The sequence below is a fragment of the Ammodytes marinus genome (assembly GCF_949987685.1).
Source record: "Ammodytes marinus genome assembly, chromosome: 18".
Taxonomy (NCBI): domain Eukaryota; kingdom Metazoa; phylum Chordata; class Actinopteri; order Uranoscopiformes; family Ammodytidae; genus Ammodytes; species Ammodytes marinus.
Genome location: NC_137222.1, coordinates 10546515 through 10563508, shown reverse-complemented (window position 1 = coordinate 10563508; position 16994 = coordinate 10546515). Strand labels below are relative to the sequence as shown.

Below are 16994 nucleotides of genomic sequence, written 5' to 3'. Positions count from 1 at the left end.
GGACGAAACACATTTCATTAAGGCAACTTTAATTATATTCATTAAGGCTAGGCTACTTAATTATTTCCAGTGCTGCATTTTAATAAAATTGGAGCAACTGTAACAAACCAAATAATTTTTCTAACAGTGATTCTCTTATTATGGTGACCAAAAACCTAGATATTTCTCCCTTCTTACATGCTGACCCTGATAGCGACAACATTGACTCTGAGAACAAATTAAACTCATGTAATTATTTTACTGAAGACTCTTTAAAATCAGTCTGTATAGGAAAAAATATAAAAGACTTCAATTCCTTCACACTATTTCATTTGAATGTAAGAAGTTTACCAAAGCACTTTGAGTCTCTAACTGACTATCTTACATTATTACCTCTTCAATTATCGATAATAGGTTTTACTGAAACTTGGTTAAATGATTCTAAAGTGTATTTTTATTCCATAAACGGCTATGATAATCTCTATCACCATAGAAAAGATAGACCAGGGGGCGGTGTATCACTCTATGTGAAAAATTCTATCAAATACATCCTGCGAGAAGATCTATCGATATTGCCAATACAAATTCTCATGTTGAATCAATCTTCATAGAGGTAGTGAATGCACCATTTTTTTCTGGCCGTACTGTTATTGGCTGTGTTTACAGACCACCAAATGGAAATGTTAACTCCTTTGTTGATAATCTGGACAAGCTTTTGAATTCCATTGAGAAAGAAAATAAGATGTGTTTCATACTAGGGGATTTTAACATAAACTTAGCCTACATCACGGCAATTCAGAAACATTTTTGAACACATTATTTGCTAATGCTTTCTTTCCCCTTATATCACAAGCCACTAGAATAACTTCATCAAGTAAATCTATAATTGACAACATCATTACCAACCATACGAATAAAAACGGATTATCTGGTATATTATTTACTGATATATCAGACCATCTTCCTATTTTTACAGTTTATCACTCCAATGAAATAGGTCAAGATATTATACAAAGTGTTGTTAAGGAACTTCAGGATGTCTAATGTGAAGACATTTGAAAATAATTTATCTAGTAATCAATGGAATTCAACTTTGTCAACTTATGATTTGATTAAAGCATACTCTAGTTTTAGGAATGAATTATTTGGCATTTTCAATGAATCCTTTCCATTGGAAAAACAGTCCATCAAATCTAAAACTCACAAATCTTGGCTGACCAAAGAGCTAAAAAAATAGCCTGGCATTCCCAGACCTGCCACTAGGCGCTGGCAAATTAAATTTGCTGCGCGTGTTGGTCTGGACACGCTCCGTTGAAGCTTTATCAAGAAAGCCAGAAATCTGGCGGGCGTGCCAGAGCCTCTTATATGGTACTCTGGGGAGGACGTAACCGGATGACGACAGTGACGTGCATGCGACGTCGAAGCCGTGATAGTAAACATCAGAGATGGCTGCGGATATGTTGTGTGAGTTTGAGACTGCTTTGGCCTCGACCCTTAACGATTTGGAAGACAGCACTCAAATCTTTCATTAGCAAGTAAGTGGAATGTTCTATTTTGCCGACCGACAACGGCAAACGTTTAATTTAACAGTTAAACAGCCGTTCGCTAAACGAAAGGGGCTTACGTCGCCTTGTGCATCACTCTGATTGGTTGTAGTGCTATCCAACTGCGTGCAGTGGCATTTGAAATGCACGAGTAGGAGCCGCCCCTTGAGTTGGAAATTACTATTGATCGTCGCCAGACCCTCTATCGTTCAAGATATCAGGGTCTAGATTTCCAGGCTACTAAAAAAAAGCATATAAAAAAAAACACAAACTATACAAAGACTATCTGACTGTTGACAGGAAACAGTATGTAGTATGGAATGGAGCTAACTCGACTTACAGTCATACAGTGTGGAGTTCCTCAAGGTTCCATACTTGGACCTCTTTTATTCCTTATTTACATAAATGATTTGCATTTAATATCGGAAGAAGCTCTTTTTATTTTGTATGCCGATGACACAAATATTTTCATTACCGATAAAGATGAACACAAGTTGATAGATCGAATGAATAGCGTACTTGATCGGTTGAATAACTGGTTCAAATTCAACAAATTATCCTTTAAGGCCAGGACACACCGGCCCGATAATCGCCGTTGTAGAGTTTCGAGGGGACGGAGACACGAATCTGTTTGGTGTGTGCCGTGAAATCGGTCGTAGTTGATGTCGTCGGGCTTCTTTTGGCGGCGGACAGTCTTTCAGTTTGAGCAATTTGATTTGTGGAGGGCTAGCGAATCAGTGAAGCCCGGAAGTGAGGCGGGTAGCACAAACAGCTAACAACAGTTAGCCATCGTTTTAATGTGTTTGTTTGTTTCGTTCAGCGAGTACTCACATGCATCAACCCTTGTTGACTGCTCGACACCATGCTCGACACTCTTTGCTAAAAATGGTGCTCTTTATGGTCCATAAATATAAATACGTATTTCTATCTATGTTTATGGACTAGAGAGCCGTCCCATCATTTCCGGCTTCCGTATTTTTTCGGGGCACAATACAGATTAGCGCCGCCTGCTGTTATGGAGACATTACGTCCCGCACATGCGCAGAGCGTACGGAAAGGCAACAGTCGGTTTGGTGTGTTCTTTGCACTTTTTCGGCCGCGACGGGAAGACTGGAGCTCCCTGAATCGGCAGTCACCATTTTCGGGTAGTCGGACTGGTGTGTCCTCCTGGCCTTAAAAGACCTACTTCACCGGTTGGAATATGAAGGTGTATTGAACTCGGAGATCCTTTGTAGTATAAATGCGCAAAAAAAATTGAAATCGGATCATCCTAGCCTGAGAAAAGGCAGAAAGAGTGTTTTATGGTCTCACTGTCTAACCCTACATTGTCCTTCTTGTGACATCACAGTAAGGGTCAGGATTAACAGGACAGCTGGGCCAAGGGAAGACTGAGGGAAGACGGAGGAAAGAAAAACCTCATTCATTATATTATGATAGTGATTTTATAATGATAGAACGCTGGTTCTGTATGGGTGAAGTATTCCTTTAATGTAGATAAGTGTGCTTATATGATATTTAAGCCTAAAAATATTATTCTATCTGATCATATCCAGCCAATTTTTATGGCGAACAATGCACTCGCAAATGTTTCCAATGTTAAGTGTTAAAGGGGACATATTATGAAAAACAAAACATTGCAGGTGTTTGGGCACCCTTTTAGGTTATTGGGGTCTCTACCAGCACACACAAGCTTCAAAAAAACAAATGTGTCAGTTTCTTCAGGGATGCTTTTTTAGAAAAAAGGGGGATTTGAAGGTTTCTTCCAAAAAACACAGACTGGTGACGAAACCGGTCGGTTTTCATTATCATAAATACTCCCACGGGAAAGCTTACCAGAAACTCGGTAGTTGATTGGCAAATCAAGACGCCCCGTTGGTAACCACACACAGCTGAGCCTCCACTCGCTCATGCAACAACAGAGGAGAAGCAAGCTGCAGTGTTAGCTCATCCTCAAGCTACCATCACACCCCAGCCTCGAAGCAGACCGGTGCTGAATGGATTTACTTACATTTTTTGTTTGGCTATGCCCAGCAAAGGTTGGCAATCTAGTGTGATCTGCTGTTATACTGGAGTGTGGAGGAGATTGTGCCTGGAAGACAGAGAGACACCATCTCTCCTCTGGAAATGTAAGTAGTCCTATTTAAAAACAAATCTGTCCGTTTATGAGTTCAATGTGTGTAATGTGCTTTAATTTATCCCTCCTATAATAACCAACGCCGACTGAAACGAGAGAATGTCTCTGGGTTAAGTAGTTAGCGTTAGCGTCCGTTAGCGTTAGCGTCCGTTAGCTTGTATGCTAACGGTTAGATCTGTGAGTCTGTCCGTGACAGCCCGTGTGAAAAACAGACGGTGAAACTGTACGGTGTGTTGGAAACTGAAGAGTATTTGTTTGTTGTTGACAGTGTGTAGTTATGCAAGCAGTCGTGGTACATGCAGCAGTAGGCCTATTACATCTCTAGTGTAATGTACACTATAACAGACAGGAATACTGTAATTTGCCTCTGCTGCTGTTTGTTTCCTGTCCATTATATTTCAAAAAGCACACAGTATCACTCAGAACTCGTTGCTTCTTGAGCAAGGGTTATACTGAATCTATTAGTAGCCTATCTTATTTAATAATGGAAGAAAAAATATATTTATTAGTTTGTAGCTTTGCCATAACTACAGATGTATGATGTATGCTATGTAGGCTACATGATGTAACATTGATTGTGCCATGTTTTACAGATGAGTGACCTGACGGAGCGTTGACCCACAAGGACCGTCACACTATCTGTTCCATCAGAGGACTGTTCACTGGATGGAACAGGTGGTCTTCTTCAGGGCCCACCAGCAACAACTGGACAGTTACATACAATATGGCTTTGCTTCTGTTTGAATTATGTACACTTTATATTTCCATTTCACTGGCTATGAATAAACTGCTTTATTTTTAAGTATGGTTTTGGTCATTTTAAAATGTAATGATACTGTTTCAAAGAAAAAATCTTCAGAGAGATAAAGGGTTGAATTAAAAAACGTATAAGTCAATGCATGTAGATCGGTCTGAAAACTAGTCCAACATCCTGACTATGAAAATGTGAGTTTCAAGTAATCCTTTACTACACGAAGCAAACAGTGACAGTAAGCAACACAATACATGTTTTAACAGTAAAACTTTATTATAAATGAGTGATCACAATACAAATGATACATTACCTACTAGATATTGAAAGGGTGTCAGCTAATTTGCAGCTCTGACTGTAATTGTTTCTATATATTTTTTTTTTACAAAAGATAATGTCTTTCCAGTGGATCTTGACATGATACATTCCTTTCCTGCCACGTTACTGTACATTTACAGCATGGCATCACAACCAAAGCTTTTTCACTCCACTGGGTTGTAGATCATTCCCCAGTTTAACCTGTAGAGACATACATAAAATGTTGTATGTTACAAGTTTAGAGAGTTTATTCATAAATACTTAGCTCATATTCTGTTACTGACTGTGACATATTTAAACTGTATTTACCTGAGGATAATGTCAGGGAAACCAGAAATCTTGATGCAATTTTCACAGTTTTCAGCTCAGACTCCTGCCTGACCAGGTTCAGTTGTAAAGCTTTTGGTTTAGAAGTGATAAGTGTGCTGATATTTGCTGTAGAAATGAAGGTAAACATGGTAACATCGATCTCCATGCTGCATTGGCCAAAAGTAAACAAAACTGACAGCTGGGCGTGTGCCATGCCCATATAGGTAGGTATAGAGTAAATGAGCAGGGCGGTGCATGCACGCCCATGTAGATAGGAGGGGGGTAGATGTCAAAACCAAATTTTTTAGGGAGAGGCCAAAAAAGGCCTGAAAAGGCAATGAAGAAATGGGCATTGGTAGAAAACTAATGGGCTTTTTGTACAATAGACCATTAAAACCTTTTCTAGTAGACCTCGGAAATACACATTTAAACCCGAGTTTTTGCATAATATGTCCCCTTTAAGTTCTTAGGGGTTTTTATTGATGATAAGCTCAATTGGAAAAGACATAGGTGTCCATTAAATTAGCGAGAAACATTGAGGTTATACGACGAGTAAGAAAAATTTTGTGGATTTATATTACTGCCTTATTTATCCCTTTATATCCTATGGCAATATAGTATGGGCAAGCACATACAAAACCAGTGTAGATTTGATTTTTATGTTACAGAAAAAAATTGTTAGAACTGTAACCAACTCCGGTTGGGACGCTCATAGTGCTCCGTTATTTCAAAGTCTGAAGTTGTTAAGCATATATGATGTGATGTGAATACTCTTCAGATTGGCACTTTTGTTTTCCAGTTTTTCAATAATTTACTTCCCTCTTCTTTTAACAGTTTTTTTATAACCAGGTCACAGATCCATAGTCATCAGACCAGATCTGTAGATCTCCTTCACCGTCAATTTTACAGAACAAATCTTGGACAGTTTTCAATTAGGGATAGAGGTCCAATCATTTGGAACAGTTTTCCTGTTACTCTACGTAAACACTCTTTAGTTAGGCTACTTTCAAAAAACATCTTAAAATGTACCTAGTTTTAAAAGCTTACGATAACGTGTTAAACTGAATGTATGTTATGTTGTCTTTTTGCTTGTTATATCTTTACATTGCTTTTTCACTATGTATTTAAATTTATTTAAATTTTTGTAACATGACTTTGTAGTTGTTTTATCTCTTTAATTTTATTTTTATTTTTGTTTGTCTTTTTTCTTTTACTTTATTTCTTTACCTTATTGTATTTTAATGTCAGGTGGACATCCTTTATAAGCCCTTCGGGGTTTCTTTTGTCCCACCCGTGCATTTATGTATGTCTATGCGCATCTTCTTGCCATTTTAATCTTGTTTATCTGCACAAATAAAACTAAACTAAACTAAACTAAACAAAAATTTCCGCTCCGGGATCAATAATGTAGCCTATTTATGATTCTGATTTTGATGAGTTAATAGGTCTTCAGCATGTAGGCTAATGTAACGATTACAAAAAAAAAAATCTTTACACGTCATAGTCTACTTGGAAGATAAGCACATTCCATAGTCAACATGTTGCATGTGAAAACAAACTCAGAGTAGGCCAAATCACCTATCCAGCAGGTTAGACCCACGGCGTATGTTGCCGCAGTAAACCAGCTACTATACCTGAAATAGGCCCCTGGCCACTTGGCCGCCAGTAAAACAAAACAAAGAAGAAGGTAGCGTATTTCCGGTGGAGCAGGTTTCGTGTTTCCGGCGGAGCTCCGCTCCCCCATGGGTCTGCAAATAGGCACTCTTGCATTCCTGAGCAAACTGTACAGCTCTTTCATGTTAAAAAACAGATATATTGCACATTTTGATTATGAAGACCATGCAACATTCAATATAGGCTACTGGTCATTTATAGATCCTTTCAGTAATGTGAATTAATTGTCTTTCTTGTGACTCAGCCTTTCTGTCATCTGAGCGGTTTCACTTCCTCCAGCAGTGTCATATTTTTTCTCTCTAGGGAAAGTCAAAAAAGGAGGGATAATGTCTTAAGACTGAAGACATAATAATGCACTTTTGAATCTAAGTGTATAATTATAATTGATTATTTAGTTTACATCAAATAATGTCAACAAATTAAAGCTAGGGTCATATTCACTTTTTGTCAAAATGAGTTTATTGAATATCTCCTCATGATCTGTTACCGGACAGTTGTGTGTGAGCTGAAACTAAATCCAGTGTTAATACACAGCCTATATATGCTCTGTAAATATGCACACGGTGTACTCCTTTGTTTACATGCCTGCTTACAGAGCCTAGGCTGTGTCAGATTCTTTTCAGCGCACACACAGTACAGAAAGGTAGCGGATTGTAAGGGAATATTCACTGATTTTGACAAAAAGCATTATCTAGAATCACTGACTCCACCTTTAAAGTTTGGAGGAACTCACTGTTGGTGATATCATGCTGCAGGCTGCCTTATTTTGTTTGTTCCAATAAACATATCCAACAATTTTGTTTTAAATCCATGAAATAAATCAATAGGTCAACAATAACCATTGATTCTAAATAATTCTTGAAACAGGCTGATTTGTTTCAGTTACACGTCAGCCAGTGACATAAGTTGATTTGTTTGCTGTTTTTTGTTTTCCACATATTATTAGCTTACCACACCTATAAGTAATCAATGGTGCAGTGAGTAAACGTGTTCAGGCTGTATAGCTTATAAGCTAGTTGAAATAAGTCAGATATTAGTAACAGTATAGTATTTTTTATGTGGCCTACTGATAACAAACACTTCTCCTACAACAAAAGAGGACAGTGCATTTGTTTTGAAAAGGCACAGAGCATGTGACCATTATAATTATGAGAAACAAAAGTAACATCCAATTCTTTATTAATTTAAAGTACTCAACAATTCTAATGGAGTACATCAACACATTTGGAAGGGTCATAGACTTGGCTGCTGGTTACCTAACCTTGACCTATTTAGACTATCAAGGAGACAGTATAAAACAATACAGTGTAGGCGTGATTATGTTTGACGTGTAGGCTACTGTATCCATCTTAACTGACAGATACAAATAATTTAGTAGGATATGTTTGTGATCAATATGTGATCACTGAAACAGCAGGCTGGAGAATGTTGATAAAAATTACACTAACTCAAATTATTGTAGGCTGCTTGCATTTTAAGGTGGATTCCTGTAAGACAAAATTCCAAGGGTGTAGGCTACATTCTTCTTATAATAGGTCCATGGTAAATTCACTGATGAAACGTCCAGCCAATCCAATGTTGTTACGTTTGCTTTTAGACTATTTGGGCATATGCATATTACACAGGGCTTGTACCTGTCTTACTCATTGTAGTGGGTCATCATTACTAGGCCACTCATGATACCTTCTTCACAATATCCACACAGTCGCACTATTTGAAACAACAGCAACATGAGAATGAATGTCATTCTAAACCATGTGGGGATACTATTTAAAAAGCAGCACTTTAAACGTACAAAATGTGAAAATGCACTCTTCCTTTATCAGTAGAGTGGCGTGTCATTACTCCAACTGTGTTCATGAATGCGCTCGGCAGACAGCCAATCAGCATGGGAACCGTAGGCAAAGGTCGTGACGTCGCCTCACCGCGATGTGTGCAAATCAGAGACGGCCAGCTTGCCGGGTGCAACCAATCGGCGCGTTCCAACGAATAGCCGCTCAGCCAATCGCGGGCCTCCACGATGGGGAAGACGTGACGGCTTATATATGGAAAGAGCACGATTCATTCAACTGCACTTCACAGAGGAAAGAATACTGAAGAGACGAATAAAAGAGATACACTTTTCAACAAGGCTATCACCAGTTGAGGCAACGCCAAGGCCGTTAATTAATTGACAAAACTGCGATTAAGGTATGTACAAATACTGTGAATATGATAAAGCGACAACCTATTTTTATTTGTAAAACGTTGGACGTCATTTTAAGACAATTTCATAATGATTAAGCCAGCTGACGTTTTACCACATGGTGTATTTGACCATAGTGGTGTACTACAGTTCTTTAAATCATTGAACTGCAATACACAATGCTAAAAGAAGGTGCTTTTAAGTTAACTGCTCATTGTGGCAAGTATTTTCCCTTGCATGCCTGCTAGACACGCTAACGTGGTTAGCTAGCTACCGGTGAATGGAAGGGGGAAAAAAAGCAGTGGCGTTAACACTAGGAAGAGGCAGTGGTGCTCCACCCAGTTTACTCTGATTATTTAAGGCTCATAAATTCGACATTTTCGGGCATTTTCTTTAGGGATGGGTTCTCATCTATTGAGCATTTGGTAGCTGGGTGAACCTGGGGGGAAGGAGGCCCACGTCATAAACGTAAGGCCACGTTTTCACGTTTTACATTTTTTTCTTTTCAACAGATTTCTTTGTAGATCTGAGTCAAAACAAACAAAGATGAAGCTGTTGTGGGTTGTAATGCTGGTAGTCGGCGCAGTGGTTGCCGATGATGATGACAAGAAGGATAGTGTTGGGACTGTGATTGGAATCGACCTGGGGACCACCTACTCATGGTAAGAATAATACAAATTTGACTTGAGAAGCAACTTTGAAGAATAAATGACAATCAGAAATGGTTTCCTTTTTGGTACTAATTTTCATTGTGTTTTTTTTGTAGTGTTGGAGTCTTCAAGAATGGTCGTGTGGAGATAATCGCCAATGACCAGGGTAACCGCATCACCCCATCATATGTTGCCTTCACTGCCGAGGGTGAGCGTCTGATTGGTGATGCTGCAAAGAACCAGCTGACCTCTAACCCAGAAAACACAGTTTTTGATGCCAAGAGGTTGATCGGACGCATCTGGGCGGACTCCTCTGTGCAGCAGGACATAAAGTATCTGCCCTTCAAGGTGAGTTTCTACTGTTAAACAGCTTACAGTAAGATGTATGGTTGTAGGGTCTAAAGGTCAAGTTTTAAGCATCATACCTGGTATATTAATATTGATGCATTGTTCCTCCTAGGTTACCGAGAAGAAGACTAAGCCTTTTATTCAGGTTGACATTGGTGGTGGCCAGATGAAGACATTTGCTCCTGAGGAGATTTCTGCCATGGTGCTGACTAAGATGAAGGAGACTGCTGAGGCTTATCTGGGCAAGACGGTACAAAGAATTTTAGATGATGCACTTCAAAGGATATACCACTTAATAAACTTAAAATAATGTTTTTTCGTTTAAGTTTTTAATAAAAATATTTTCCTCAGGTCACACACGCTGTGGTCACCGTCCCTGCTTACTTCAATGATGCCCAGCGCCAAGCCACTAAGGATGCTGGAACCATTGCTGGTCTGATTGTCATGAGAATCATTAATGAGCCGTAAGTGTCTAAAATGATAATTTATTGATGTATTGGCTTCTTTGAACTTTGAATATTTCTATCCCTTCCTAAATGATGATGATAATAATAGTCTCATTAATTGTATTCTTTAGAACGGCTGCTGCCATTGCTTATGGTATGGACAAGAGGGAAGGCGAGAAGAACATTCTGGTGTTCGATCTGGGCGGTGGCACATTTGATGTCTCCCTTCTGGTCATTGACAACGGTGTGTTTGAGGTGGTGGCCACCAACGGTGACACTCATCTGGGAGGTGAAGACTTCGACCAGCGTGTGATGGAGCACTTCATCAAGCTTTACAAGAAGAAGACTGGCAAGGATGTGCGCAAAGACAACCGTGCCGTGCAGAAGCTCCGTCGTGAGGTTGAGAAGGCAAAGAGGGGGCTGTCCGCCCAGCACCAGGCCCGCATTGAGATCGAGTCCTTCTTTGAGGGAGAAGACTTCTCTGAGACCCTGACCCGTGCCAAGTTTGAAGAGCTCAACATGGTAAGTCATACAGCCCATCAGTTCTAAAACAATGTCTATAGCACAAATGAAACATAATTTTTTTTTAATTAAAGATTGACGATCCATTTAATCTTGTTTTTGTCTTTTTAGGACCTGTTCCGTTCCACCATGAAACCTGTACAGAAGGTGCTGGAAGACTCTGACCTGAAGAAGTCTGACATTGATGAGATTGTCCTGGTCGGAGGCTCCACCCGTATCCCCAAAATCCAGCAGCTGGTGAAAGAGTTCTTCAATGGCAAAGAGCCATCTAGGGGCATCAACCCCGATGAGGCCGTGGCATACGGAGCTGCTGTTCAGGCTGGAGTTCTTTCTGGAGAGGAGGATACTGGTAAGTCCTATACCTCACATGTTGTTGCACCTGCTTCACTTAACTGGCCTCACCATCTATGGCCTTACCATCTACATCCTGTTAACTTAACATTTTACACTCTTGCAGGTGATGTGGTTCTTTTGGATGTGTGCCCCCTGACCCTTGGTATTGAGACCGTTGGAGGAGTCATGACCAAGCTGATCCCCAGGAACACCGTGGTGCCTACAAAGAAATCCCAGATCTTCTCTACAGCCTCTGATAACCAGCCCACTGTCACCATCAAGGTTTATGAAGGTAAGAGTTGGGGGTGAGAAATTGTGTACCAAACATTTATCATCAGTTTTTTCCTTGTATCCAGACAAATTAAATAGTGCACATCTTAATTTTTCGTTCTCTTTTTAGGTGAGCGTCCGCTGACAAAAGACAACCATCTGTTGGGCACATTCGACCTGACAGGCATCCCTCCTGCGCCTCGTGGTGTACCACAGATTGAGGTCACCTTTGAGATCGACGTAAACGGTATCCTGCGTGTCACTGCTGAGGACAAAGGCACAGGCAACAAGAATAAGATCACAATCACAAATGACCAGAACCGTCTGACGCCTGAGGATATCGAACGCATGGTGAACGACGCCGAGCGCTTTGCTGACGAAGACAAGAAGCTAAAAGAGAGGATCGATTCCCGCAATGAGTTGGAGAGTTACGCCTACTCTCTGAAGAACCAGATCGGCGACAAGGAGAAGCTTGGTGGCAAGCTGTCGGATGAAGATAAGGAAACCATTGAGAAGGCAGTTGAGGAAAAGATTGAGTGGATGGAGTCCCACCAGGAAGCTGAGCTGGAAGATTTCCAGGCCAAGAAGAAGGAGCTGGAGGAGATCGTTCAGCCCATTATCAGCAAGCTTTATGGTAGTGCGGGTGCACCACCACCTGAGGGTGCAGAGGGTGAGCAAGATGAGAAGGATGAGTTGTAGGCAGGTTTAAAGTCAACTCCTCTGTCGCCCCTTGCCTCTCTGGTAGTGGCACCTAGATGTACATATTTGACTGATGGGACTCAAATAGTGAGAGGAATGATTTGGGAAGGGGTGGCTCTAACAAGCAACCATACTGAATCTTCTGAAAGACTTTATAACAAGTTTCAGTGTGTTGGAGGTGTTCCCTTCGCTGGAAGGCGGAGATATTCGTCAGCCCGGATATGAGGCTTGCTGCTGTTCTCAGGCAGTCCTGGTGGGGTTCTGTGGGGGGAGGGACTTGGTGGGTGGGATGGGGGGGGACAGGTGTTTGGTCCATTCAGTTGGATGTCTGTGGGATCAAGGGCTCATTATGTTCACAGGCAATGCTAAAAGTTATTTATTGAATCTGGTCATCATACTTCTGGAAAGACATAAGAAGAAATAAATGTTTGATACAAACTATTTGTTTATTGCATTCATTTACAGTTTAATTGCTCAAATGATTAACATGTCAGCCATTTCTTTGCACACAGATGTATGCTTTAGAACACAATTTTCTAAACTGTTCATTGAAATATATATACATACAATATTTACTATATACGTCACTTGACAAACAGTAAACTTAATCTTACAACATGTAGGCACATCATGACGCCACAGTCACAATACAGTCATTATGGATGACACCCTGTGTGTCCATCCCTCCAAATACAAAGACCAGATGTATGGTCTCATCAGCTGCTGGACCCTCTGCGTCTCCGTTACCCTCACCACACACCTTCCATGGCAATAGACACATGGAGTGGTCGAGACGGTTTGGTGGCATATCCCCTTCAAACTTCATGAGGACCCATCTACATTTGTCTGCAAACCGGAGGTTAAACATTAAATATGTTATACAAGTTCAAATGAATGGTGAACCAAACTGCTCCATAGCATAGCATTTGAAGTGATAAATAGTAAACATTAAATTAAATTTGGAGTTGTGTACCAGTGTTGAATCTGTACATGGAGTTGCTTGCTCCATCGGCTGCCATCCCCCCAAATATGTAGATGTTCTTGCCCAGCACCACAGCTGAATGGGCCGCTACACCTGGTGGGATGTCTCCTTTTGCCTTCACTTTCTCCCACTTCATGCTCCCTTTAAACAACAGACACATTTGCATTGGAAAAAAAACTAAACCAAAACAAACTTCCCTTTACCAAGATCCTTTACAATCTGAAATACATGAAATACTCTAATTGAGGAGCGTTCTCGCTTACTTGTGTCAAGAGAGTACATATCATTGTATAAATTCTCTCCGGCCATGCCTCCGTGAATGTAGATCTTTGAACCCACTGTGATGATAATGTGCCCATGTCTGCCTGGTGGGTGTCTGCCTTGTGTTTCTGGTTGGGACCAGGTGGAAGACACTGGGAAAACCAAAAGATAAAGCTGTTGCACATTTGCTTATTGTTTTCACTTAACAGTTTACAATGTATGGTATTTCAAACTAAAATTTAGTTGAAATTTTAGGGGCACTTACAGCCTTTTTTTAGCCTTTGCTGAGATAAAGGGACTGTAACAGGAAGCATAATAAGAATGGTATTGCCTTCAATGGGAATATGAATACTACAAATGAACAAGTTTGATACATAAGTCTGTCACAGATACAAATATCTGCACATATAATATGGAAAACCATCAGAAAGTAAAGCCTTATATTCACTACTTTCTTTCCAAGAGACTAATCTATGGATCTGTTAATCTGGCAAGGACTTCATATACTTTCAAATATAGGATTATAGGAGCCATCATGCACTTAACACTTACGAAACATTTGTGCAGTTTGCCATTGTTCTTCTGTTGTATATAAAAAAAGAAACCCCTCAAAAACAATGCAAGCATTACGATTTTTCACACTATCTCCTAAAAAGTCACAATTTGTGCATTATTAAATTAAACACAAGATCACTATGACTAAAGTATGTCCATGATCATTCAAAGAAAAGGTAATATAGTCTAAAGAGAGCTGTGGGGCAAAACACAAGATTGACACCAGTCCTTTTGACCAATAGGAGTAAAAAACGTATGTCGCTATAGAACAGCCGGTTCATTCAACACAAACCTGTATCAAAAATATGAAGTTTGGTGTCTGAGACAGGTGCAGCTCCTGCTTCCCCACCAGAAAAAACATACAGGCTGTCCCCTAGGCAGGCTGAGTTGGTGTGGTAGGTCCTGGGACTTGGGGGTTTGCCATTTACCACTTCATTCTTCCAGCGAGACCCATTCTCTGAAAACACAACAATAACATTGTAGAAATCTGTGGTCAAATACAGTTCAACCAGTCTGTCTGGCCGTAACAGAGCAAATAACATTGGTAACAACACAGTTAAAAACTGAGTGGTGTTGTGAGCTTATCAGACTGTTCACTTACATCTGAAATGTGACAAACGTGTTTGACGGAGAGAGTCTGCAGGTTTTCACTGCAACCAAACATTACAGTATATGATTTCATCCAATATATCGGCACCTTCTCTTTATGTTAACCTGTGAACTCACCTATGCTATGTTACTTATTAAGTAGCATGGACATGTGCATTTAAATGGGATTTTACCTGTTAGCTGTAGTTGCTGGATACAGTTCCGATTGCCGTCCTGCTGTGCACCTCCAAACACCCACAGGCTCTGAGGGCAGCTATCTGGCACAAAGCTGCAGTGTTCATACCGTGACTCCAAACCCTCCCACTCTGGGATGTCCCATTCATAATTATCTGGTTGAGACATAAGGGACACAAATACAAAGCAAGTCTTACTATATGAATGTGAAGCCGGGAACCTACTATAAAACGCTGGCGTAGCATTGACAAGTAACACAATACACAATGCTTGAACTCCTGATATTATCTTAATTCAGATTTGTCTCATCTCTAAAATGATCAGTGATGGGAGCTTAATCTCCAATTGTCAAAAATATACTACAATCAATAAATTCAGATGTCACAACATTTGGTCTCTACATAGCCTGTAAATTACACATTTGTCAGGGATTATTGTGATCTCACAACAAATAGATTATAATCTAGCCAAGGTCATGTTTGCAGTAAATTTTACTTTTAAAATTTGTAACAATTCTTTTACAGTTTATGGTGTGGACAAAAGCCCAAATGCAAACTGATTAAAAAAACATTTCCTAATGTGGATTATTGGTTAAGAGTGACACACAGTTATGCATGTGTCATATCTCAGGGCATGATCTTCCTTTTTTACCTAGATTTATGATATGGGTATGTGAGAAACTGCTGCTGGGGTTGGCTCCCCCAACAATAAGGATTCTTCCCTTTTCTCCATCTCCAGATGGGATAAACGTGCAGGTGTGACCCACACTAACACCTGGAGCACTTCCCCTAGGTATCAAAGAATACCTGTTGACAAGGAAACAGTTGCATCAAGTAGAAAAAAAGTTACCTCCTTACATCCCTTGTGCAATTAAATAATTATAATGATTATTTTCCTTACCATATTCCTTCTTTGGGTTTATTTAAAGGGTCGAGTACTGGGAGAAACTCCATTGCTGTCAAAGATATAGGAATGAACCTCGTGCTATGTATTTTTTTGTAGCCTATTTCTCTTGTCAGGGATCACTTTTGTATATTTTCCGTGATGATCAGGTGCGATAACAAATAGCTGATTCACCACTAACCTAGCCTTGGTAAAAAGTGTTTGTTGTTTCAACTTATAATGATTGTAATATGTCTCCAGTCTCCATCAGGTCATGGTATCCATCCACAGAAGCCCTAGGTGAAATGTACCTAGAACCGAAGCCACACAGATATACTAAAAGTGAGGGTTTTTATGGAGAATTTTGTAAACGGTCGGTAAAGGGTAGCTTGCAAAACAGAGTCGCAACAATGATATGTGAAATACAGTTTAATTTAGCGAAACTATCACTCAGTTAGCCGCATACTAAACAGTGCTACTAGCTACCTCCATAGATAGTATAGGCTACCTCAAATGAGCATGAAAACAGCTTCCTATCCACTAACCTGTTTTACTTCCGGGTGGAAAGAGGAGAGATTTCGTGTCATTTAACTGAGCTCGGCATTCTTTGGCAGCCTGTTTTACCTGCTTCTACGTCCAAATACTGATATATGGACTTATTATAAGATTATATGTATTATAAGTTATCATAGCTAAATTTAACTCAACTCTCAACTGTGGTACAGCGCTACGTTTAAAAGAGCACGTAAGTTGTTGAATTGCGTTAGCAACGTCGTCGCAGGTTCCAAACGTAGTTGTCATGGTTGCCATTAGCGCACGCGCAGTTCACTTATCCTATCCATCCCGCCGCTGCGGCTGCGTGTTGATTGAAACAGGCTACCACGAAGTTCCAAGTTCCATTTTACCATGCATAAAACATTCATGTGATGTTACTTACTCAGTTGAGCAAAGAAGCCTCTGCCAGTAAATACACTTCCACTTCAAGTACAAAGGTAGGGTCTCAGCAGCGCCACACATTTTAGCTTTGAAAATTCCATTCACACAGCTAGCTTATTAGGCTCCGTTTCAATATAAATAAACTTTTCAATTATGTCGGTTTTTTAAACCGAAATGCCTACAGTAGGCCTATTAACCATGGACATATAAGCTATTAACCCCGTCTAACAATGTCCATCGACAACAAAGGTTAATTATCATTTCGTCTACCTTTTAATCTTACTTTCTATGTTTCCATATTTTAACATAACGGCTATATTAAAGTAGAATATTTATTATTTTGAATATATTTATTAATTCAAACTCAATAGAGGAGCTGTTTTATTTATTTATTTGTTTTACTTAAAAGTTTGCATCTTGAAAAGTAATTTTA

General features: G+C 39.9%; 2 protein-coding genes across 4 annotated transcripts; one reads left to right on the top strand and one right to left on the bottom strand.

Moving 5' to 3' along the window:
* The first annotated feature begins 8763 nt into the window (after positions 1–8763).
* hspa5 (heat shock protein 5) lies at positions 8764–12418 on the top strand. Its single transcript, XM_080046988.1, has 9 exons — positions 8764–8899; positions 9407–9556; positions 9661–9892; positions 10005–10142; positions 10244–10356; positions 10470–10860; positions 10972–11209; positions 11318–11485; positions 11594–12418. Exons 2-9 carry the CDS (start codon positions 9441–9443, stop codon positions 12160–12162), a joined length of 1965 nt encoding a protein of 654 aa, XP_079903114.1. The 5' UTR covers positions 8764–8899; positions 9407–9440; the 3' UTR covers positions 12163–12418.
* A 104-nt stretch (positions 12419–12522) lies between these two features.
* Positions 12523–16271, bottom strand: rabepk (Rab9 effector protein with kelch motifs). 3 transcript variants are annotated; one of them, XM_080046990.1, is made up of 8 exons: positions 16171–16271; positions 15644–15936; positions 15395–15549; positions 14743–14898; positions 14253–14417; positions 13408–13557; positions 13136–13285; positions 12523–13008 (listed from the first exon to the last, which is right to left on the bottom strand). In XM_080046990.1, exons 2-8 carry the CDS (start codon positions 15694–15696, stop codon positions 12791–12793), a joined length of 1047 nt encoding a protein of 348 aa, XP_079903116.1. In that variant the 5' UTR covers positions 15697–15936; positions 16171–16271; the 3' UTR covers positions 12523–12790. The 3 variants fall into 3 exon arrangements, with proteins under 3 accessions (XP_079903116.1, XP_079903117.1, XP_079903115.1); XM_080046991.1 differs by lacking the exon at positions 16171–16271 and having other exon boundaries at positions 15644–15698; positions 15828–16127; XM_080046989.1 differs by lacking the exon at positions 16171–16271 and having other exon boundaries at positions 15644–16127.
* Positions 16272–16994: the final 723 nt, after the last annotated feature.